This window comes from Calypte anna, chromosome 3 (genome assembly GCF_003957555.1).
Source record: "Calypte anna isolate BGI_N300 chromosome 3, bCalAnn1_v1.p, whole genome shotgun sequence".
NCBI classification, from domain to species: Eukaryota; Metazoa; Chordata; class Aves; order Apodiformes; family Trochilidae; genus Calypte; species Calypte anna.
Window position 1 is genome coordinate 45469357 of NC_044246.1, and position 26368 is coordinate 45495724.

Here is a 26368-nt window from a genome sequence, read left to right on the forward strand (position 1 = left end):
TAGGCCCCGCCCCCGCGGCGGCCGCTGGCGCCCTCACTTCCTGGGGCCGGGGAGGGTGGAATATGGCGGCGGGAGGCCGGGGCGGGCGGTGGCTGCCGTCGCCGCCGCTGCTTCTCTGTCCCGTGTCTGCTCTGCTCCTTGCAGCAGGTCCGGGCCTCGCCGCCTCCTTTTCCTCCTTGGCGGGCAGCCCCGGCGCGTCGCGGAACCGGGTGCAAGTGCTGGGCGGCTCTAACTGGAGCCTGGTGTTGCAGGGCCAGTGGATGTTGGAGTTGTGAGTAACGGCCGCTTGCCCGCCCCCCTCAGAGGCACCGGGGAGGGGAGGGGAATTCCCGTCGGAGGCCTCTGCTCGGAGCCTGTCCCGGGGAGGGGCGGGTATGGCCCGGTAACGCCTGGCCCGGTAACGCCTGGCCCGGGGCTGGGGGGAGAAGGGCCGCGCATCCTTCTCGCCCCTGTAGTGCCTGTCCGGGGGCAGAGGAGGAACGGGGCACCTAATGCCCGTGATCCCCTCTTTCCAGCAAGCGCTGTCTGCTCTTGTCACACTCTCTCCTTCTTTTAGATGGACTGATAAAAGGAGTTTCCATCAGGTCGCGCTTCTGAGCGGCGGCAGAGCTTCTGAGCGCCCGCCCCAAGGTTAGACAGGGCAGGTGTCAGGAAGCCGCGGGGTCATTAGTGGCATTTTAGTGGTGTTATTAAAGTCGACTGTCTGCAGGGGAATAGTGTCATGCGCTGCACCTTGCACGGTGCTTAGCTATTTGGGACATTCGTTGGATTCCGTGCAAGCTGGGAAGGCTGGATTTGGTAACTTGGTGGGTTTCCAAAGTGGTGTTACTTAATACCCCGATACGCCCTCACATCCAGTCGCCTGCTCTGATGTTCTTGTTCAAGGAAGATGCGTCAGATTTCATTAACTTTTCAGTCTCGCTGTTGATTTACCCTGGTGACAGCTAGAGAGGGTTGCCTATTGCCAGCCTGGGTTTTAAGTGCTTCTACCTGTGCTTCTGCCTGTGTTTTAACTGTAATGGTGGTATGACTTCACTTGTGTCATGGTACTTGTTCTTGAAATGCACATGACATTTTTTTCTTGGAGGCTAGCTCATCTGCTTATATTTAGAAGTTGTTTTTTTTTTAAGACAGCAGTTAAAAAAACACAACAGGTTTTAAGGAGACTCTGTGCTCATGTGGTTCCAGTGTGCTGTGCAGCTATTCCTTTGTGGAACTGCCTGAGTTTAAAGAGTTTGTAACAGACTGAGTAACCTGTGGAATAAGAGTGGGTTGCCCATCAACAGCTGAACACATGCTCCCTCATAAACACCCAGCTGCTCTGCATTTCATTTAGTATTGAATTTGGCTTATCTCCAGTTTCTTATTAGGGGCAGGGACTATTGCTTCCCCTAGGGCTTTACTGTTCAGGTGGTGTTAATCAGTGAAATGATGGGAACAATCTGAAATAGCTGATTAAGGCTTCCAGGGATGTTCGCTCTTATGGCTAAGAATTTGGGCTTGATTTTGAGTCTATTTTTTTCAACCTTTTCATTTATTATGCTCTAAAATTTGAGGGAAGACTTGATCTGGGAGTGGGAGAATATAATTATTTTGAATTTAATTTTTTCCACTTTTGACATCCTAATCTTATGTGGAACCTATTGAATGGTAGTTACTGTTTCATAGGCAAGTTGGTGAATCTTAAGGAGGAAAAAAGTTATTGATTATGTCTCAGAAGTTCTTATTTCTAAGATAAAATATTTATATAATTAGTGGTGCATGCCCCTGAGGAAGAAAGAAGAGAGCAACTGGATGAAATCAGAAGTGGCTGAGATAGTGAACTGTTAAAATCCTTTGTGAATCTGGTACATCTTGCTGCATTGCTTAAATGAGACCTCTTTTTCTTATGCAGTTTACGATATGTGAAAGATCATTTGTTCTCATTGCTGCTTTCTGTTGCACATATCTAGTGCTTTCTGCTTTTCTCCTAATTGAGGAGGAAACTTTGTCTTTATTGGGGGGGGTGACTCAATGCTGCTGTTCCTGAATTAGCAAGAGTTTGAGATTCTCAATTGTTTCTCAACAGGAGTTTGATGTTTAGTATTGATTTACTGTAAATCTTGCAACTGTTTTTGTGTTGATGGATTTTGCATTTCAATTTTTATCAGCTTTAGGGCTGGTGATCTGGACAGGAGTCCTGCCTATCAGTTCATTTGTTCCTTTGGTGCTGTGTGGTAGGTCTATTGGCAAGACTGGAATATCACTCATCAAAACCTCATTTGCTCAAAACCCCTCCTGTTTGTGCATAAAACCTTTGTTTTCTGAGCAGTACTTAATTTTTTTTTTAAAAAAGCAAATGTTATTATAGGATCTCTGAAAAAAATACTTCAGTCACTTGCTCTAGATTCTGGTTTGAAGCCTCCTGCCTTGGTAGGAATTGGTACTATTGCTTCTGATTATTGCAATTTTTTTCTATTTATGAAAGTACTGTCAGTGAATTAGTGTATTGCTCCAGTAATTCTTTTAGAGTATTCTTTTTTTGCTGTTCTCAAATGCCCAAAGAGAAGTCGGAAATTGCTTTTGTGAGAGAGATGTAGTGGAAATAGGAATTTTATTTCCTCCGTCCCATTTTTCAGAAGTGTATGTAATTGGATGACTTTTTGTAAATATTTTGTTATTATTAATTGGCACAATTGCAAGCACTGGAAGCACTACTGCATTTCATTGATAAAAATGTTCTGGATAACTTGGTGTGTCTGAAAGGCGTTACAACACTTTGTGTTTACTGTTACTATCACAGCATCCAGGTCCTCAGTGAGGTGTTGCAAGTGTGATGCTGGAGTGAACTGTTATAAAAGGTTTCCTTATTGACTGTTTTTTTAGTCTGTAGCTGCAAGATAATGCTTAGTTAATATGAAGAAATTGTTTTGTCTTTAGTTTTAATATTGTATGTTCTAGGAATACAGAAAACTGGTTATTTAAAAGTGCATTTTGCATTTGCAAACATAGTTTGTTCCAAGCTTGATTGAGCTTAATTTAACATCCTCTTCTCTTTAAAGTAGATTAAAACAAACACACCAACCCACTGCTTCCTCCTCCCCCCTCCAACTGTTGTCTTTATGCCTCTGGTTAGAAATGAAATTGTTTAATATGCTTCTATTGCATCTGCAGTACTTTAGGAACTTGCCCAGTGGGAAAGTCTCAAGTTTAGTTTCCACACAGGGTGTTGAATGTTTTTGTTCCCATTTGTTTCAGCAGTTAGTGCTGTGTGTATCTAAAAAAGAATTTCTTAATTCTCTGTGTTAGTTTTAAGCAGGTGAAAATTGGGAGAATAGTGTAATAGTAATGCCTTCAGGACTGTCTTATCGTGGTGTAGACCCATACCTTATTTTCTCATTATCATTTATTGTAAAATGTTGTCCTACTATCGAGTAGGCTAGATTATCACAGAGGTTCAATCCTGACACTAGCACTTCTGCCTGTAGCTTCAAGGGAGTGTGCTAAAAATCTGAATGGTTTGGTATTTACATGATTCAGTGTTTTAAAACAGCTAGCTCAAAACACTTTGTTTAAATAAACTCCTGAAGAATTTATTTCTTTGCCCTATTCTTAGAAAAACAAAACAAAACAACAACAACAAAAAAACCCCAAAACAAACAAACAAAACCAAAAAAACCAAACCAAAAAACCCCAACCCAAACAAAAAACACACAACCCCAAAAAGAGGGGGAGATTGAAAATCAAGTTATCAAGTTACCAAAACTCAAGTTTGGTTCTCAAGCTTCTTCAGCTTCTTCTCTGACTGAGGTTGGAGAAAGTGACTGAATTAGTTATGGACTCATATTTAATACCTGAACATGCAGATGACTGCTGTGCCTTGCTTTGACTCAGAAGAAACGTATAAACTGAAATATTTTTGCAGCAGATATTTGCCATTATGGAAGGTAACAAAACCATGTAGGATAATGGAACTTTATCTGCTGAGGTTCTACAAGATGTCAATTTTTTCAGTGATTTATTTGCTATTTGAAAATCCTTTTTTACAAAATAATGCTTGTGAATGCAAAGTTGTTGGAGTATTTTTTTTTATTTGCTGATGATACTCTTCTTGTTTTTGAAACTAGAGTGGAATAAGTACAATATACCCTGCTTTGATTCTTGTATCTTTTTTTCTCGTCATTCTCATCTTTTTCATGTCTTGAAAGTAGAACTTAGAATCTTAGCTTAGAGAATACAACGTGTTTGTATTGTGTTGCATCACACTGCAGTGGTGTGCAGTTATTATTCTTCTGTATTCAAGTATTATTGGAAGAGAGATACACCTCAGCTTGCTGAAGAGCAGAATGGGAATTCATCAGGTCAAGCTTACACAGTGAAACAACTTTCTCAGAACAGTACTTTGGTGTATTGACACTTCAGCATCTGGGGCATCTGTGATTTAAGGCATTTGAGTGAAGCTTGGCAGGAGAATCCAGAGAAGAAACCTCACTTGTTTGCTCTTTGAGATAGTTAGGGCTTGTCAATTTGAAAAAAAAAAAAACACTTATGTGTTGTGGAGCAACTGGTTTTGCATTGGGAGGTCTCCTCTGTCTGTTTTGGAGGGGTTTTGGCACACTGAGGGAAACTTCTTATCAGCTTCCATAGCATGTCCTATTGTGATACAGGTCTTGGTAGATTACAGGGACTAACTTCTGTATCTTTAGCTACCACCTTCTCACTTGAAAAGTAAGCTAAACCATATAGTTGACCTTCTGAAGCTTTTCTTCTGTTGAAATTACAAAGCTGCCTATCCTGCCTCAATGCCTCTCTGTATTTAGGAACAAGAACAAATCAAATGACAGTCTTAAGGTAACACCCAAAGTCATCAGATGCTGTCTTTTTATTTTGATATGCTCATGGAATCTGTAGCAATAAGGCAAAGCTACTTAGAAGAAGAAAAGTAATAATAATTACATTCAGATGGTTTTAACCGTTCTATTAGGTACTGTCTCAATGTGGGCACCTTCAGTAGCACTCACAGTTTGAAGTCCATCATATAGCTTGGTTTAGTGTAAGCACTACCTTTATAATGTGTCTGGAATGGAGGAAAAACTAGACAAAATGAGGAAACTTGTCATCTCCCCTATTTGCCCCTTTTCAGCAAATCCTCTTGTGCCTGTTGCTATAAGCTGGTTTTCTGTTCTTCCTAGATTCTTGCAGCTTAGTGAAGTTGCCATCAGAGCTAAGTGTAGAATAGTATTTAAGGTTACAACTGTTCTTTACTGATAGTTACACATAATGGGAGTGAGAAAGGTGTTAATTAGGTTTGTTTGAAAATGACTGAACTGGTGAATTCTGTAGCCAAGCAGTTACAAGAGAGAAGAGTGGCTTGGAGTTGAAACTGTATCAGTAAACTGTGTATCAGTAAAACTTCATTCTGTGTTTACTGATCAGCTCTGTAGTGATATGACTGAATGAAACATTTGCACAAACTTATTTTAACTGCAGTGGGTTTTTTTGATTTTTATATTGCAAGTATAAGTGAAGCTGCTGGTACTTGAAAGTCAAAGCTTATCTTTTATGCTTTAGATTAGACATAGACTTTGCTTTTGACGTTCTTAAGAGCTTAAAATTTTTGCTTCCTTTATGCTCTTGGAAAAATCTTCAGGTATTGTAATAGATCAGAGTAGGAACTGGAAAACACCTGGCTACCTACACCTTTACCACAGTGATTTTAATCCACTGAAGTCAATTGTTCTTGCAGTGGACCTGACCTGACCAGTAGGTAGATGTTAGTTGCCTCATCTATGGAGGGTGGTCAGTGCATGAGGTATTTAAATGTAGAACTTTGTTCTGTGTAAGAAGTCTGGTAAAGCCAAAGATGAGCTGTATGTTGAAAGATGCGCATTACCCACTTGTGCCAAATAAGTTGGCCACATATAATTTCTAGGTATGTTATGTTCTCAATCTGATCTTTAAATGGTAGGGATCAGTAATTTGTTTTTTAATGTATAGTCAGCTACTGGAAATGTACTTTCTTTATCTAGCTTCCCAGGTCTTGATTTAAATTCCAGTGAATTTTGATCTTTAAACTGAGAAGGCATGAATGTTGCTTTCTTGTGGCAGTTGGAGGTCGAAGGGCACAGTGCCTACAAGTTAACAGCTAAACATACCCCCTTGTAGAAAGGGAAAAGCTAGAGAAGTAACAGCCCTATATTTGATGGTGGTGATGAGGTGCTAATTATTTCCTGGTTTGTCTGTAGAATATGGCAGAAGAAATTAATTTCCATTTGGTTTTGTTAGTGACCTGGCCTTGGATCTTGTGATTTGATTAAAAGTAATGAAGAGTGGTTTCACAGCACACACATGGATCTGCTTTCCTGCTCTGAAAGATTTTTTTTTTTTCTGGGTAATATAAAGGGATGGTAGTTGTACCATCTATTACTCCTGCAGACATAGAAATCAAGCACAGTTCTGAAGGATTCATTAGAAGTCTGAAATAAACTATTTTCTTAAGCCTCAGTTCTTCAGGGTGCAAGGAGTTTTTTGTAACTTTTGACAAAGGTGACCTAAGTGTGAATTATTTTACTTTTCTGTATTTCACTGAAAGAGAAGGTATAAAGGGAGGTATTTTGAGACTGAGAGGTACAGTAAGGCTTTGGCAATTGAATGGTTTTTTTATTTTGAGGAAGCACTCCTGAATTCCTCTTCAAGTGCCACATAACTAAACGTGGACATTAAAGCTTTGGAAAAGTGAGGATGTTGAAGTAAAGAGCAGTGATAACCTGCGAAAATCTCATGCCTATTGCAAGTTCTTTCATGTATATGTGGGGACAGGGTGCTTCCTGTCTGGCAGAAATAGAACATGTAGCTTAAGGCAAATATAAGGCAAATATTTTAAGTCCAATGATCTGTGGCAATGTTCTGCCTGAGTGGCTGTGTCATGTAGGACCATATGTGACTCTTGCCACCCCACATCCTAATATTGCTAATAAAAATAGGAAGGTAACAACTAAGGGTTTTTCATTGTAAAGTTCTGCTACTGCCAAAATGTGATATATGGGTAGTTTAATACTTTGAGCTAAAGGAACTCTTTCTAATAATATGAAAGTTAGCCATGTGTATTGGATATTAAACTTGATTTAATTTAGAAGTGCTTGTGAATATAAAACAATATAAATATAAACACTGATACAGGCCAAATTTCTATTTCAAGATCAGATAATACATTAGGCAGTCTAAAGGGAATATTAATCTTGAAAATCTCATCGCTGACATATCTGGAGAAGCTGGGTTTAGAAAACATTCCAACTTCTGTATTTAATTTTAGAGCAACATCGGCAACAATATCTGATGAATGTGTGCAGTTTCTCACCAGTCCAGCTGTAGTAACATAATATTCAAAATTATGATTAAAATCCCTCTATAGGCCAGTAGCACACTGGGAGACAATGCTGCATGTGAGACTTATTTCTAACATCTTTTTAAAAGAAGGGGCTATTTCTTGGCAGGGTAAAAATACTATTGTGTAAAGTGGTATTAATTTGAAAAAACACTGAAAAAGTATTAGCTTTTGTACTTAAATTCCTAGTGCTATAAAATACAACACATCTTTTAATTGTATCCTTAAACTTCCAAATTATAGGATTTATTTTTTCAATAATTAGCTTTCAAAACTACTGTAAAGCACTTGGAGTAAATTTAATTCTCCTTCTGCTTTGAGAAATTACCTGGTTTAGGTTCACTCTTATTTACATGAAACATCTGTGGGTGGCTAGGGAGATCTCATTCCAGTGCCTGTAGGAAAGGAAGTGTTCCTAATCAGAAGACAGCTAGAGGATAGGAAGTGCCACTCTTTCAGTCATATAGTAGCACTGGCAGACAAACTGAAGGAGTAAGGGAACTCCTTGTAGATGTTCCCAGTTAGAGTGTAGTGGTTATGTGGGCTGTTAGGCCTTTGCCTATGAAGAAATTTGGTTTTATTGTTAACACAGGCTGAGGAGTATCATAGCATATGTGGAGTACTGTGAGAAATAGTGTCCCTAGACCCTTTACTTTTGCTCTGTTTCATTTTAAAATATCAGAATTTGCATACATACACTTCCACCACCATCTCTTTATTAAATGGGGTTTAGCTATGTAAGGGCCTTTTAATTTGTGAAAGGGTATATGGCATAGGCCAGTTGCTGGGGCTCACACACTGTACCTCACTCTTTTGTGTTACATTAATAGTGTATATGACAGACCATTGCAATATACAGAATTTTGTCTCAGACTTTGTCAGCCAGGTTAGTGTAAAATACATAAAGGTGGCAAATGGGGTTTTATCAGCATTTAAGCATTTTCTGGAACTATCTTAGCAAAGACAACTGCAAACTTAGTTTGATTATTCCAGTTGGTAGTATAGAAAACTCAGCTCCTGAAACATGCTCTGTTATTTTGCTGAAATGAATTCTGAGAAAAAAAAATCAAGACTTGAGAAAGACAGGCAATATGAGTAGTAGGAATTTGATGTGTACTCTCAGTCTCAAAAGAGTCTTATAAAAAGGGCATGTTTTGATGTATTGAGTAGTAGGCTAAGATAAATGTAATTTTTGAAAGCTCTGAGGTGTGGCAGATCGATACAAAATGTAACATGGAAGGGCACCACTTCAGAGGACAGCTTGGCTTCAGTAATTCAAATAGCTGCCAAGGCATTGGATTTATTTCATTGTATATAGAATAGATAACTGCTGAGGGGTTCACACATGAATTTCTCAAATCTTTGGAGATTTGTTTTTGTTGCAGTAACATGAGGAACGTAGGGATTGATACAAACCAACTTGATTATCTTATTCAGTATTAAGACAAACTGTGGGTGGTTTTTTTCTGATTGATATGTTTATATTTTCTCTGTACAATTTGAATGTCTGTAAGTGTAAGAAGATTAAAATATTTAACCTGTCTTCCTACTTTAGCTATGCTCCTTGGTGTCCAGCTTGTCAACAAATTGAACCGACGTGGGAGAGTTTTGCAAAGGAAAGTGAACATCTAGATATCACTGTGGGAAAGGTGGATGTCACTCAAGAACCAGGTATAGTATGAAATAAACTGTTTTAATAAAAGGAATTCTTTAGTATATGTAAGTACCACTTTGTATCTAGGAGTGTGCTTTGATTTACTGGAGCACCTGGGATAGCAGCCAAGACAGGAAAGATTTCTAAATCAAATTAATGTTACCACATTCTGTTTCTCCATATAGTTAATATCTGTGAACCCAAATTTACAAACTGAATTGGAAGGATTAAAGAACTGGGGGAGTGATCTGGCTTAGTGCTGTATTAAAAGGGGCTTATTTTCTATTTTAATCTACTTCACCGAAAGCTGCTGCCTGTTTCATTCTTCTCTCCTCCAAACTGTCTGCAAAAGAATCCAGTTCTGTAGCCTTCAGTTCCCAAGAGTTTCAGGGTGTGGTATCATTACCACAGTGGGAACCTGCTTTAATAAATTTTTAACTGTTTCCACGATGGTGCTGGTTACTTGTCTTGTTTAATCATAGCACTCCTCTAAATAATAGACATTACTGTTGTTTTCTGTTGATGATGCACATATGCAAATTTGTTTATAAAAGGTGTTTCCTAGCTACCCACAAAAGCATGAATACAATCTTTATTTATTCCTTTAGTGACTTTAAATTTTTTAATGTGTGCTCTTGTGTAAGCAGTGCCAATATTGCTTAAACCTCCATGTCTCCTGGGAGTGCTTTGTGCTTGATTTGGCTTTGAGGGCATAGAGGATGATATCAGCAGTATCAAAAGACTGACAGAGTTAGGAAGAGATGTTACTGAAATAACAAGGCTAAGTTTTACAGGGAGGAAGAGGGAGGGAGGGCGGGCATTTCCCTTCTAGCATGTGGAAAATCTGTTCACTTTATTATTTGAAAATATGCTGAACAAGTTTTTTTTTTTTTATCAAGTCTGCATCAGGGAAATTGCTTAAACTCTGGTCTCAGAACAATATAAATTCACAAGAAAATACCAGGTGTTCTAGACCCTGTGTAGGCTAATGTTTTGTTAAAAAAGTAGAAGCATTCAAAAACTGATGCCAAAAAGCATGTTAGGCTCTCCTTTGGTGCTTGTACTAATTGTTAAGAATTGATTAAACGGATAAGACTGAATATTAATTTCTTTTCATATATAGAAACTTAAAGTCAGCTTCTGCACATAAACAAGGTAGTGGTTACTCTGGACTTAAAGCTGCAAATGGGGATCCATTATAATCTAATCTTGTTGTTTTCTCCTAATTAGACAGTGATTCTTAGGCAGTGTTCAGATAAAAGGATTCCAGTCTTGACTGTGGCATTTGGATGTGACTGTAACTAAGAAAATGCACTTTCAGAGATGAGGATGTAAAAATATGTGGCATCTTGAATTATTCATCCTGGTAAAGAGCTTAAATGGAAGTGTTGAGTCAGGTACTTTATACTTTCTTTAGGTCTAAATTTTTCTCACTACTGGGTGATGCCAAATACTTAAGACCTTAGATGTAACATTTAATCAGAAGTTCCCTAAATATTTGAATTTTTTGTGTTGCTGAAGGTCTTGACCTCCGAGTTTGATTTCTATGAGTCAAAGGATTGACCCCAAAATAATGAAATTGTATCAAAGCATGCGTAACATATAGTATTCAGTATATACATATATACATACATACATACAGTATTCAGTAGAGCACAAAGTATGAAAACTGTTGCCACTTCAAAAACTAATGAATACTCAATCTGGAAAACAAATATTTTTCACAGATTTAACCTTTGGTGTTGATGTAATTTCAAGGTAAATGAGCTCCTTTGGAAGCTTTCCAAAGTTACTGAGGTATTTTTACTACAGGCTTATGCTTCAGTCTTCCTTTCATTCAGTGTGTTTAAATGCTCCAGCTTTTGGTTTTGCTTGCACAATGGTACCTTAATTAGCTTTGCTTATGTAACCCCTTCATTGAATAGTAAGTAGTCAAAATGTTCTAATTTAGGGGAAAACCACTGGATGAGTGCATTGCTGCATAAAATTACACTGTCATTCACTGTGCTTAATTACAGCAGATGCCCAAAGAATAAATCCACCAGAGCCTTAATGGATTTGTGCCATATTTCAGTCACTTGATGTACTAGTCCTAAAGTGCTTATTCTTATCTCTTCTATTGAAACATTCAGGCTTTCAAGAGCAAGTAAGGGAGGTACTTCTGGATCTCAAAGCTTTGTGTATTCGCAGTGTCTTTCTTAAGTTTCCAATTGCAACTTTTAACTCTTAAAACAAGACTTCTTGAGCCTTCTGTAATCTTTGAGTACTTGTTTAAGGAAAGCAGCTTTATTTTTAGGTGGGATCTATATTCTCTGTGTATTTTGGTGTGTGTGTGCAAATACTGATAATTTTTTTTTCTATTCTTGATTATCTGTTAATTTTATAATGATGTATGTCAGGTCTTGATTTGCAAAAAAGATAAATGCTTTACTGTGATTCAAGTTACCAGCCAGTTCCACTTCGGATGAAATGCACAACAAAAAAAAATTGCTGTTTACAATTATTAGCTTTTTGTAGGTGGCTCACATCTGATTTCACTAAGGTGGTGCCTTAGATACACTGCAAACCTCCAACTGAAGTTTTGAGGGTACTTAGATGCTTTTTTGCAACAAATTTTATACCTTATACTGCACAGATTTCATTAGTAGTTCTGACACTACTGATAAGTGCTTCAGGGTATTTTACTGGTAAGAGGGATTTAAGATAGATTTCTGTTTTTTATTTTCCTGACTAACATTTCTAAGAACTTCAGAGAGTCTTCCAGTGTTCCCATGACTTTCTCTGCTCTTGAGTTTTCTATGTTCTTTATGGCTCTCCACCTAGTTTTTCTTGTGCAGCTGTTTTCTACTTGATCAATTCTGCTGTTACACTTGTGGTTTTGCTTACTTTATATCTCCCTGTGCTGGCACAGCTTTTAGCTGTTTATAGTGTTTTCCACCACTGTGCCTCTTGTAACAATAAAAGAAGAAAACTGAAACATTGAAATGAAGACTTCCCTTTTGTAACTCCAAAGATGCTTGCATTTGGTTTTATTTAAATATGTTTATTTAAACCCCCTACCCTCCACCTTTTTTTTTTTTTCCCTATTCCATAGAGGAATTCATGCTAGGAAAAGCATTACTACTGAAATTTCTAAAGCTACCTGGCTTAGTTTAGTCTGGGAATGCCTGTCTCCATAGGCAGAAACTCTCCTGCTATAATGCTTTTCCATGGCTATCTTCCTGATACAGAAAACTGTTTACTGAAAGCTGAATAAATACTTAGTCCCACAAAGAGCTATCACAGAACTTTAATAAATGGGAATGTTAAGTAACCCGTTTGTACTTTCTACATTGATACTTCAGATGAATAGCAATTGCTAGATAGAGGAATGTTGTCTTTACTAATGGGGTTAGATTGCATATCCAGGGCTTGATAACCTCTCAAGACTTCTGTATTTTCTTGTTTCCAAAACAGACTGCATTAATAGAACTTCTTTAATTTCTGAAGTTGTTAGGTTAGATGTGTTGAACTGTAAATACAACACCTTCACTTCCTTTCACTTTTGGATTTTGTGATTGTCAGGAGGTGGTGGTGTTAAATAGCCCTGGCTTCTACAGAGCAGAATGCTGAGTTATTCCAAGCTTTATTATCAATCTGTTGGCATACCTAGAGAACAATAAAGTATCATAACGAAGGAAAAGTATCATAAGGAAGGACAAGAACCTAGAAACATCCAAAGCATTGTCTTGCTACACTCATGGTTATGGGAGAGAGTGAGCCTTCTTACGGGATATAAGAACAGACTGGCTGTGCAGCGTGCATGGATTATTTGGAAGAAGCAAACAAGGAGCTCTGAAGATTAATTTATTTAATGACTTGTAGTACTTGAAATCTGAAATATGTGGCTCTAAATAGTTTAAAATCAGCTAGACCATGAATTACAATCAGGGGCCAGAATTTGTAAGCTACTGTCATCATCATTATCATGAGTGGCCTAACTTTTTAGATGAGACAAAGGTCATCTGGATGAGACTACACAGACACAAGCACACAGCAGCCTGGTATATAGGTGCATTTGTCAGGCTCTTCTTTCTCCTAGGTGGAATAGCATGCTGCTGATCTGGTGAAAAACTTCATCCCTATGCAAATATGGATTAGTGTAATGCTTGCAGAAAGATTACCATGTAGCAAACATTCTTCAAGATAAGTGTTTTTTTCCTAATTTGTCAACAGTATTTAGTATAGGTAACTGTAGCATTCCTGAAGACAAACTGTAAACCTGTGTTTTCAAAACAGTGGTAAAAGCTATGCAACATGCTGCTTTCTAGTTTACAAATACAGATCTGTTGGTGTTTATAGGTAAGTCAGAATGATGAGAAATTTCAGTTTAATTAACAGTTGTTTTTTCTTCCCATTCTAGGCTTGAGTGGTCGTTTCTTTGTCACAACTCTTCCTACAATTTACCAGTAAGTGTGTCATACTAGGAACAGTTGTACATACTCTGCTTTCCTGGCCTGTGTGAACATTGGTAGGGAAGATGGAATGAGCAGCTGGCTTATTTCACTTCTGTCAATCTCTGAAACATTTCTCAGGATCTCAGTGCACTTAGTAAAAATACAGCAGATATTTTCAAATTATGGTGGAAGGTTCAACAAACAGCTTTGTACTGAGGTGAAAGTGATGCTTTTTAAATTTGGAAACTGTATAAACTGATGCAGATTTGCAGTATTGGCTTCTAGAAACGTGACCGTATGTGAGTAGACATACCTGACTTTATATAAGTGTCACTAAAACTTCTCACTTGAATAGCTGACTACACAGATCACATAAAACATTACAGAAAGTTCTCACTGTTTGTTTCACTTCTTTTCTTACTTGTAGATTCATCTGCAGACTCCTTTGTCTTAAACTGTCAGTAGTTCAAATGAGTTTACTAAGTTCCCTTGTTAAAACTGCTAAAAACAGATCAGGAAAGAAATTTCCTGTATATCTATCCTGACATCTTTAATAAAGAGATGTCATCCTTTAAATATTGAACCGTTTACTAAGTCGTGGTGTTGCGAATTGTGCATATATAGGTACACATGTGCATATTCTTAATTCTGAGTTGTATCTAAAAAATGGACTGGTTGTTTATTTTTTGTGCTTTCTATTTGCTGTAGTGGAAATAACTATTTAAGAAAAATAGCAGTTTTAATAAACTGCAAAAGCTCGTGCTGCTTAAAAACTGAGACCTTTCATTGCTGATCAGTTACAAAACATACTGAGAATGCTTATATGTTCACCTTCCTGAGCAAGTAGGTTCTATAATGTATATGGGGGTTTTGGGATATCTGTGTTAATGTGTATTTCTTTTTTTTTAGTGCAAACAATGGAGTATTCCGCAGATACCGAGGCTCCCGGACACTGGAAGATCTTCAAGGTTATGTTTTGGAGAGAAAATGGGAACATGTGGAGCCTGTAGCAGGATGGAAGTCTCCATCTTCTATAATGTAATACTTCATTTTTAATAGCAAGAATACATTTTATAGCTCATTAATCATTAAAGTTGCTTACAAACAGAAGTCTTCTGTTCCTTAGACACCTAGAGAAGTATTCTGTAATGACAGCCAGCTTTCCAATTTCTCACCTTTAAAAGCAGTTTATTTTCTGCACTTGCTTTTGTTTGTGCCTAATGTGGCTTGATTATATAATTTTCGAAAATATATAAATACAGAAAGCACAGCTGCTATTATTTTATGACTCCTTGGGGCAGGCAGCCATTAGCTTTAAATATTTGATGTTTATTTGTTTACAAGGAAGTCTTACGTCCTCTTTTGGAACAGGGAACAGTATAGTGCTTACAGTATATCAGAATTTGTTTTCAGAGTGTTGGATTTGTTTTGAATTTGCACAGAATGCTTGCATGGTGTGAAGGATGCACCAAAGATGTGAATGGCATGCATTTCATTCTGGCTAAAGCTGTTATGTGTAGGTTCATGTCAAAGATCCAGTGGGTGTCCTTACTTTTCACCTGAGAATGAGGATATGATATGAAAAAATACGGTATTTAGTAATGGAGGAGGTGCTCCAGGATTGGAACTGGTATTTCTTGATATCCTAGTTTCCCTGGGATAGAATTATGGAATCAATTCTCTGTTGAGGGAGGCTACAATTTTTGACAAGACTGCAGCACCCAATTCTGTGAGAATGAAGTTGGTAAGACACTTTGTTCTAGGATGTGGCACAGCCATGTTGTGTGGGCTTCCATTGTGATTGGCAGCTTTGGGCAGCTTTGAGCTAGCCATGTGCTTGGGCTAGGAGCAGCAAAAGCTGGGACAGTTGAGCCAGGTTGGCCAGCAGAAGTATTCGGTACCATAACTGTTACTCCCTGCTATGAGTTGGGAAGTTTGCTGGGGATGGGGCTTGTCCTCAAAGGCCACTCTCCCTGAAGAATCATTCTACCCCCAAGGCCTGCTCTTCTGTTTGCTGTGACTGGTGTGCTGTCTGGAGCTGTGGTGTGGGATGTGATGTGTGAAGCTTTGTATTTCTTAGTAGTTTAATAATGGTAGACTAGTAGATTAATAGTAGTTCTTTATTATTTTGTTAAAGCTGTTTTAATTTCAACCCATGGGTCTCCTTTTTTCCCTGATTCGCCTTCTCAAGTTGGGAGAGGTTGTTGGGCAATAGAACAACTGCATGAAGGTAGATGCTTGATTATGCTGAAATGTCAACTTCCAAGTCAATGTTTTAGTGCTTTTCAGTCAGCTGACTTATATGAATGTAATACAGAGAAAATATGTTTATTTACAGTAACCCTCTTCTGACAAATACTGAGGCTGAATGGCATTGAAAGTTTATAGGTGGAATCTGTTTCTGGGCAGTTTACTGTGTATCTCAACTCTTACTGGTTTAGAACATCATCCTTCCTCTTCTTTGTTTCCTAGGATGCATTGTATGGCAGGCCTATTTCACCTTTCTGGATGGATCAGGGTAAGTAACTATGTGGTAGTGTTTCCCATACCACCATTTATGGTTCTTATTGGTTTAGAAGTCAAAACCTAACTGAATATTTTTATCCTTTTACGACAGTCAAATGTTCTTGCATTTACTGTACATTGGGTATATTGCTTCTTTGCACCATAAATTTTGTAGTACTAATAGACTAGGCTAAAATTCACAATTTGTCAAGGTTATTGTCAATACTGAAAATACCTTGGCATAGTTAAAATGATTAAAGTTTGGTTTGGTTTTGTTTGGTTTTGATAACTGCTGCAAAAACTGTTGTAAACATGGGGAATTCATTTAGTATCTACGAGATTATATCCAGGTTCATTTTCAGAGTCCCAGTTATGCTCTTCTGCAGTTAATTGGCACCTACTGGATTGTACAGGAGAAGAGAGAGTAATGGTTATATTTTTTAGGAAGAATTTCTGCATCTGGATTTCACACTACCTGTGCAACTTCCATAGCAACACAGTTTGGACAATAGAATAACTATCAGAAGCAAAGGAGGCATGCTTAGTCTACACTGAAGTATGCTTTGAACTGAAAAATATTTCAAGACACTTTCATTTGTGACCTATCAAAGTTTTTCTTGTAGAAAGCAAATGCTGAGAATTTACAGACCTTCCAGTTTTGGTCAGGAAACATACTCTTTCTTAAAATCTTCAGGTGTAGCCAAAATTGAGACACTATTTGATTGTAGCAAAACATCTTAATATTGTAACACACGCTGCAAAAAATAACTGAAGTACAGTGTTCCTATCACTTGCAGTCAGCATCTTAACTAACTCAAAATTGAAAAAGCCTTTCAGTTATTAGGTTTCCTGTGCAAGCTGTCTTTGATTTTTTAATTTTTTTTTTTAATTTCACTGGTTAGTACTTAGTTTTTATAGCCTTCTGGAATTTCTCTTTCATGGTTGCTTTTTTAATGATGTTGTCTCTGTCTAGTTTCCTTCCTGAAAGATTAAATGCTCAAGTAAGAAACCTTCTCTAATTAGATTTCCACTTTGAATATTTCAGTTATGTATTTCCTCACTCTTCTTGCTGTGCTGTCCTTGCATATGCTTTAATAAATGTTGGAAGCTGTTATGACATTAAAAAACAGAAAAAAACCCAACACCCTGGTGTTTCGGTATTTAAACTTTTGGAAATGTTGATTGTGGTTTGTTTTCTAATGGATATACTCTTGGAAGAAAGATAATGTAATTTACTTCCTACCACACTACCTGACTCACTATGATCCTTTGCTCAGTTGATTGTTATTCAAATGTACACATTCAGACTTCAGTTTCAAAGAAATCTTAATATTGTATTTGGATTATTATCTTTAAATTTATAAGTTACTTATTCATTGTCTGCTTAGAATGGATGGCTCCTTTTAAAAACTAAAGAGCTTGAAAAGAACTAAATGACTCAATTTTAGTTACTAAAATAATTCCTTAATTTAAGTATGTATTCTGATCCTGTGCAAGTTTTAAGTCTCTACCACTCTGCTTCCCAGCTGTACTTATGGGGATAAAGCTCTGCATGAGGTTATTTTTTTTTCACTTGGCAATGTGATTTTGAAGTTCCTATAAAAAGACATTTACTTTAAACCTGACTTGATTGCTTTTTTTATTTTGAAATGTTTAGTTTTAAAGTTACCTTATTTAAATAATCAATTTCCTAGACCTCAGTGACTGTTGTTACCAGAGATGCTTACTGTACGGTCTCCTTCCTCTGACAGAGGTCATATGAACAAATGCACAGGTTCATGCCCTGGGTTCAGCTCTCCCAATGGTATATCTCTGATGGTTGCCACCTTATTACAGAATATAAGGATCAAGAATATTGTGGTACTTTCCTGTATGCTCTGGAGCTTCCTCATGTGTTTATGTGCAATAAGACTTTGCATGGCATTTCTAATGCTGGGTATCTCAGGAAGAAGGAATTGTGCATCCTTTGTTTAATAGGGATAATAATGTGAACAGCTCGGTAAAGAAAAATAGGACTTGGATTTAATGGTATCAAAAATTTATAGTCTGACATTTAAGGATGATGAAGGCTTGAGGGGGAAGACTTATAAATACTGTTAAATAAAAGGTCTTAATGAGATACCAATTTCTGTACTGGTTATGGCAGTATAAATGATAAGTGGTGTTAGGTATGAAGTTAGTAATTTCTTCTTCCTATTTCCAGCAAATTCATAGCTACCTCACTGGCACTCTTGGAATTCATGTTTGGATTTCTTACGCAATCTTCATCTTGGCTACCTTACTGATTGGCCTGTTCCTGGGTTTGGTAAGAAAGCTTTCTCTTTTCTCAGTTATCTAGAGCTTTATGTTAACTTCTGGAAAAAAAAATTAACTTCACTGAATTTTTGCTGAAGTACCTTATTTTAATGATGCCTTATTTTAATGATTTATACCCTTTCCTTGGTATCCAGTGATAGGCCTTGTGGGAATGATTCAAAACTGCCATAGGAGGTTTAGATTTGGCATTAGGAAGCATTTCTCTATGGAGAAGGTGGCCAGACACTGCAGCAGGCTTCATAGAGAGGTGGTCAGTGCCCTAAGCCTGTCAGTGTTTGAGGGATTTGGACAATACCCTTGATAGCTTAGTTTAGTTTGGTGAGCCCTGAACTGGTCAGGCAGTTTGGAACAGATGATTGGTGTCCAACTGAAATCTGTACTGCAGATTTAATTTCTAGTTTTGTACCTATTTTTGATTAAGTTGAAGACAGGTTAATTGAAATAAGTTATCCTTTTGATGAAATTCATGCTTTAGTTTAGGTTTGTTTATAGTCTATCCACCAAACAAGTGATTTTTATATTGGCCTGTTGTATCTGCAACTTTTGTACTCAAGGATTGAATGTATGTGGTCAGAATTGTGACAAAACTCCAAGTTTCTGAAATCATAAGCTTTAAGCCAGATTTTTATTAGCTGGGGTGGGATTACATTTTGAGGAGTTAGCAATGCAAGTATCCTACTGCACTGTCACTTAGAATGAAAATATGATTTTTTTAAAGGCTTTGAAGATTTGAGGATTTAAATAATTGACTCTTTTCCAGGGCATAGCTTTGTGGTTAGAGTTTAAATAAAATCTGAGTTTGCTTCTTTCTCCTCTGTGATCTTTTGGTTTGAGTTCTTATTAGTAACTGAAAAATCTGACTGCTCTCATCAGTAACCAGGACTGGTGCATTCATACACCAATTTTCAAACCATCAGGAAGGTTCTTCAGACAAATCTTTTAGCTATATATGCAAGTGTTAAGTAAATTTCAGAGCCCTGTGTTGTTTTCACCAGGGAAAACAGTTCAAAGTTGCTTTACCTGTGAAGCTAGCATTTTCTCCCAGAAAATTTGAATGATGTGGCTCTATAGTCCCCCCAGTATCAATATTAAATGAGAAACTGATCTGGAAAAGGAGATATAGATGGGAATAGAAGTTCCTACAGACTACTTGCGAGGTCCCCAGGCGTGTTCTGCAACTGCAAAGATAATGCAAAACAGTTATGCTGATAACTGGTTTAACTAGCTGCTGGGTCACAGGAAGTGTAAAGGTTGTTTCTGGCACTTGGATCTCTGCCCTTCAGCCCAAATATTAGCACTAGTTAAATAAATAAAAATTGCATTAATAGGTTTCTGCGTTGTACAGGGAAGTTTTTTTCAAAGCAGTGTGTGTGTACTTAACCAAAACCACATTTGTGTACATAGTACATATAGAGAATTGGCATATATGAGCAAATGTCTTTCATTATGTAATTTAAACAGCTGCATTTTTCTACGTGGTATACTTTCATCAACAAATAAGTGGAAATCAAGTTAGTGTAACTAGGGGCAAATGAGTGTGTGATTTGAAAAAATCTTTTCCTGCTTTCTTCACTAAAAAAAGCCAAAAAAATAATCTCTCAACTTTTTCTAAAAAGCTTTTTAGTGATTGAAATGTTTCTTCAACATGGTATAATCTGTCTCTCTTCTTTCCTTTGCATCATTCTTAGCACATGACAGTGAGACAGTATCTTCCTTGCATTTTGCTTGTATGTGTTCTATATTTTATGTATTTAAATTTTAAAAATTAAAATAATAAAATAACCACCAACGTAAAACACAACGTCAGGCACAGAGGGTGGAAGTGCACATTGTGGATTTAGGAGTTAGAGGTAGGAATTCAATAATATCCCAAAGTATAGAAAGTCTTGTCAAGAAAAATTTCATCAGCTGTGTTCTGGGCCTCTCTTCTTAAGATGCAAGCTGTTTTAATACTGAATAAATTAAAATAAGTAGGAGGCAGAAAATTCTGAGTAGAAAGCAGAGAATATTGGTTGGTACACTGAGAACATACTTCTTTTCAGTGTTTTTATTTAGCTTCTTGTGACAGCTCTTATCTCTAAGGTAGTATAATTTTCTCGTTATTATCTGTCTAAAAAGGATGAGTAGGAAAATACTTTAAAGTGCAGGGGCTGCTGGGATGGTTTGCTAATAAATGCCCTTTTTTCCTTTACACAGATACTTGTTCTGATTTCAGACTGCCTTTGCCCATCCAAGTCAAGATACGGAGCTGAAACTTCTGGTAAGACCTCTGCAGTTGGTGAGATGCTGTAGGTTTAAATCTACACTTGTTGGAGGGAGAACTTAGATGTGAACCAATGTCAAGAAGTTCTTGGATGTCAAGAAGTTAGATGTGAACCAGTAATCCAGGTATACATTTTAGTCACACTGACAAAGATTAGTATATTGGGCTTTAAAATATTGTCAGGACATCCGTTTGGAGGACAGCAAAACAGACCCCAAGAAAAATGGTACTTTGTTTTAGCTTCCACAACTGTGAAGAGGCTAAATGCATTCAAAATGAGGAAGTCTTGGAAGAAAGGTACTGGTATTGGTGTATTCTATGCATGTACACATTCACTAGACCTGTTGTGTAAATATAAAAAGGAGTTTGCTTTGGCAGGAGTTTGTTTTCACATAATATGCACTCTCTGTGTTGCATTTGGAGGTACAACATTCTGAACCTGTAAAATTCTCTTAAGTAGTTTGTTACTGGGGAAAGGAGGAGATAAAAGGAATCTAATTTAGAGACTGCAGGTGTGGACATGGGGGAAGGTACTGCATTTTCTTCAAATAAAAATAGTCATCATAGAATCACAGGATGGGTTTGGGTTGGAAAGGACCTTAAAGATTATCTAATTCCAACCCCCCTGCATGGGCAAGGAAACCTCTTGCTAGACCAGGTTGCCTGAAGTCATTGTTTCTAAAAGAAGAAAACACACATCTTCCTGATCCTTAGTGAGAGGGTTTCTGAGTAGTAATCTGGTCCCTGTAGACACGAAAAGCAAAAACTTTCACACCAAATAAGTCTCTTTTCAGCACCAGATGCATTTGAAGCTCCAGAACACCTTTTTGACACAAAGTCCATACTTAAGTGTAATAAATTTAATTTTCAGTTGTTTACAGTTGTATGTGCTGTTTGCTGTTGAAGATTGACACGTCTGTCTCTTGCTAATAAGATTTTAACCAAATCTAAAATTCTAAATTTTAGACAAAATTGTACAAAATTACAGTCTTAAGTCTTTACTGCTTGTCACTATGAAAACAAAAATGCACCTAGGCATAATTTTGCAGTATGCTGTCCAGCTCGCTGCTTGATGCAACAGCAGCTGTAACATGACAGAGCTTACCAGTATCTTAGTGGTTTCCCACTGATTTGTTTGGTACTTAAACCTCTTCAAGGAACCAAGTACAACTTACATGTCTTTAGTTTGTAACTTGTTGGAACAAAATGAAAGGTATCTGTGCCTGATATGCAAGAAAAATGAAAATGAAAGATAAAAATACTGCTGAAGAGTTAGTTGAAATAATTGAAAAATAAGGAAAATGTAGTCCTGAAGAAGTGTTCAATAATAATGTTTACTAATATTTTTGAATATATACATGGTGATGTAATTTTAAAAGACAATTTCCTGAGATTGGGTCTTACTTCAGTATTTGAAACCTTCTTTTGTTTAGAAGAAGCAGTTACAAAGGATAATGTGGAGAATGCAGCATTAGAAGAACCGGAGGAGGCTGCAGAGCTTTCTGCAGATGATGCAGAAGAGAATGCAGATGATACGGAAGAGACTGCAGATGTAAAAGATCTTTCAGATGGAGAAGATGCAGCAAATTCAAGTGCTGATGACTCAGAGGAGGATTTAGCTCTTGAAAAAGACTCAGGGGAAGAAGAAATGGAAGACTCAAGTGAACAACCTTTAGCTGATACAGAGACTGAAAGCACAGTAAGGCAGCGTAAAAGTCAGGTGGCTGATGATAAACTATAGTTGTTTCAGTGGTGTATTTTGTACACTTGGACCAAAGAAATATCAGACCCTCTGTCTGAAGCTTACACTTGATTTGTCATTTGTGTTTACGCAGTATCTCTGCTCTCTCAGCAGACTTCTTTTTCTTAAGCTAGTACTTGCTTACTGGGTTTGTTTTATAAGTACATATGCTCTTTATTGTATAACTTTAGCCATGACAATCAAAATAAGTCTGTCTTACCTGTTTGAAGTCTCCTGAAAAGGGATGTAACTGAGGCTTAGTTCACCAGCTATCAGCAGTCATCTATGCTTGCATTACTTTGTAAGTGTTGACCTGAGCAAGACTTTAGCCCTTTACAGTCTCTTGTCAGGACTGACTTTTCTGTCTGAATGTTGTTGGTTTTTTTAAATGCTACAGAAGTACCAGATAAGTGATACAGTAGTGAAAGAAGGCACGTTACTAGTCTATTAAAAATGTTTTGCATGATGGTTTTTTTTATCACTTTTGATTGAAGCACCTTTCTCTTTCATTTTAATTAATGTTTGTTTTCAAAAATTATCAAATGTTATGCTGTGTGCCCTCCAGATTTTTCTGGTTTTGGTAATATGGAGACATGCAGCACAGCTCAAGCTTTTCAGCTGGGATTTTAGACCCAAGGAATCTGAGTAAGAGAAAACCTCAGGCCAAGAGAGTGGTAGTTAAATGTTAAAATATGCCTGAACTTTTAAAAGGTTTAAAGGAAATTATTTTTATGAGGGGTGATTTTTGCCAAAGTGTGACTTGTTTGTCTGGTTTTGTTTTGTTTGGTAGGAGGTTTTTCTTTGTTTTTTTCTTGGTTTGTTTTTGGTTTTAGCCACCACCTCTCCCCTTCAAGAGATCGTAGCAAGAAGTATTCATTTTTCAGTCAGTAAGTTGTTAGTTTCTTGCCAATACAAGCTTGTTATAGGCAGTACAAATCTGCCATTCTCAACTCAATACTTGTGGTAGAACTCAAACTACTTTAGTAATATTAATCAAAAAGGCACTTGAGGCTTTACCTGTGATCACTTTTCTACTTTTTGTCACTGTAATCAGGAGCTTAGGAAAAGAGAGGGGCATGGGTGGGTAGCAGGGAGAAGTTTTTGGTTTACTCCTTTTATCAAGATAAACATGGATCTGTTGAACAGTGTCAAGTTAGTGGCTTGCCAGGTAGACCATACTAGGTGTTGTTACAAGAGTCATTAAACACAGCAGTATTTTCTTCCTTCGACTTGGTCAATATTTAAGGCACTTTCCTATTTTATGGAATATCTACAGTGAGATCCTGTATGTTCCTGTTTTGTTGATGTGTGATCGTGTGCATAAGATGGGGTCTTAATCTTGATTTTAGATATATATATATATATATTGCATTAACCTTGCTAATGTGTATGAATTTCATATTCTTCTTTGAGAATAATCAGAGATGAAATCATCTCTCATTAGAAGAGACAAGTTGCAAGTGCAAAATGCTGGTTTCCTTTGAGACTGAGATTAATATGGCATATTTGTGTTTAAAGTTATTTTGTTATGTTTTTTTTTTTTAATGCTCATAAAGAGCATATTTACCAAGAAGCTTAACTTTTCCTGTCTGTGTCCTGTTACATATTGTATATTGGAACTTGGCATTTGTCTGCTGCAGCTGTGCAAAGTACAAAATTACACTGCCTGTATTCCATATGAGTTTTCTTAAGGAGCTTTCTCAACCTGGAGCTTGAATTTCATACAGTGGACACATGTAAATACTGCTTTCACTTGTGTGAAAACATACAGCTGATAATATATATATACATTGCACTATAATGAGAACAGTTTGTCTTGTGTTACCTGGGCAATATCCCATGTAATTGAGCAATTTTAGAAGCTTACAGCAGAACTCAGCAACTGAGGTACATAGAAGCATTTTTTTATATTTTTCTTAAAAAAACCCTCAAACTCCACTCCAAACTCAACTTAAGCTGCTTCTTATAAAAAGAAACTTGTAGCTGCTATAGTCTGGAGGGAACAACTGTGCACCTAAAAGCTCAGAGTACAGATTTGTTGTTTCCATGATGTATTTGCTTTTTTCATTATCTGTGCATCAGGAGCTCATAAAAGTTTAAAAGAAGACTTTAACCAAGCAAGAGTCAGTGTGTATATTATCCCCTCAGTCATGGATCCAAAACTACCAGACACCGAAAATTATGTGGGACCGTATCCAGCAGAAGCTGAGGGCAATGATGACTTTGGTTGTGTACCAAAGAGGATGTTTGATGCTGCACAGGGTCTTGGGATACTCTGTGTGTAGGAGGGAGCATGTCAATATTAAATTTTCTTTACTTTTGTAATATGGAACCAGTCATTAAATGGTCAACCATTTATTAACCAGTCATTAAACAGCTCTTCAGCTGTTTAAAGAGATTTTAGCTGTAAAAGATACAGAAGGTCCCTATGCCTCGAAGGGGCTTTGTGTATTTTTTCAAGTATGAAGTGCTAAATAGTGAAGTGCACCTCTTTTCAGTGCTAAAGATGAGCTATTTGGGCTTTTTGAATATCTGGACAAATAAGGTGTTCCCACAGTGTTAGATTTCATTACAATGTCTTTGAATTTAAAAGCCAAACAAAACACAAACCACGAAAGTCACCTTGTCCTACAAGACAGGGTTTATGAGACACTGTGAGAAATATCAGAAGCTCCTTTGTGTGGTGATTCTTTGAAGTCTCTGCTTTTGTCTGGTTTTGCATGTCACTGTTAAGTTCGAAGATGTTAGGTATTTTTCCATCATATTAGATCTAACTAAGACCACGTATGGGATTAAGGGGGATTAAGTAAACAGGCAGAAAAGTGACAGCAATTAGTCTCTTCCTAGGTCTGTTTTGTGAATCTGGAAATGAGCTAAATTAGGCTTCTACAGTTTCTTGAATGTAATTTGTATGCCATTGCTCCTGTGTTTTCATTAATAAAGTAGGGAATATTAATGCTGACTTGGGTTTGACTGTATTTGACCTGTTGTAGAATATCTTGTTACAAAGATCACTAAATTCTATTAAGACTTTAGAAAAGATGATATGCAGCCATCAATAGCTTCAACTTGATTGTAAATTTGTAGGAAAAATATTTTGGCCTGGTACTAGAGATACCTTTGATTAATGTTCATCTGGTAAACAAGAAGTGGCAGAAACTGTAAGGACTAAATTTTTGGTTAACAAAAAGACCAGTAGATATGCAGGAAGGTTAATGTTAATGTACCTTTCAGAATAATTTTTCTACTTTAACACATTTTAATTGAATCATGCAAGTATAGTACCAGTTAGATGATAATGATAGTATTAAACTTGATGTATTTAGAAAAAAAAATTAGTATCAACTTTTTGTGCAATCTGAATGTTCTGTCGCCACTTTTCTGTCATGAATAATGTTAAAAAATTGAACTTGTTCTTGCAACCTTGGTATAGACAAAATGTCTTTGGAGAGGCTGCTGCTAACACTGTTAAAAATGTTTTGACAAAGGATGGGGCTGTAAGGTTTGGAAACTAGAGCTGTATGTCAAAAACTACTCATTTTTTGAGGAGCAGTTTAAATTCCAAATGGGATGCACGCCATTCTGAAAACCAGTCCCTGATAGAGCTGAGCATGAATGCTTAAAAGCAAGTCATTAAAAAGATCTGGTGGGTTTCTTATTAAATTGGCTAGAAATACATATGCCCTGTCAAAACACCTGTGCTTGAGATTTGTGTGAAACTTATATGCACATCTTGGAATATTCTATATGTGCTGCATCCCTGCAGGGTAGCACTTATGTGGGATTTCATGATGAAAATGTTACACAGGTTTGTCTTTTATATAGAAGTGCTGCAAATTTTTTTTTACATAAATTCCATATAAAGTTTGTATTTTTGATCATCTTGTAGTTAGTTTTTATTTTGGCAATGTGAAGATGGGTCATCTGTGTAATTAACAAAAGGTTTTTTTAGTACTAATCTTCCAGTTAATAATAGAGGCCGTTACTTGTGAAGATTCCTTAACCTGTATACTAATGATTTGCTTTCTTTTTATGAGTGTAAAAATGCTTGGAAGCACACCTACTCTGAGGTTTTCATTTTAGCAGCTCT

The 26368-nt window shown here is 37.1% G+C and overlaps 1 protein-coding gene across 1 annotated transcript; it reads left to right on the forward strand.

Annotated features, from left to right (window-relative positions):
- TMX4 (thioredoxin related transmembrane protein 4) lies at positions 1 to 26118 on the forward strand. Its single transcript, XM_030448298.1, has 9 exons — positions 1 to 271; positions 8919 to 9034; positions 13420 to 13465; positions 14363 to 14491; positions 15926 to 15971; positions 18162 to 18263; positions 20471 to 20534; positions 21971 to 24624; positions 24656 to 26118. Exons 1-8 carry the CDS (start codon positions 63 to 65, stop codon positions 22276 to 22278), a joined length of 1020 nt encoding a protein of 339 aa, XP_030304158.1. The 5' UTR covers positions 1 to 62; the 3' UTR covers positions 22279 to 24624; positions 24656 to 26118.
- Positions 26119 to 26368: the final 250 nt, after the last annotated feature.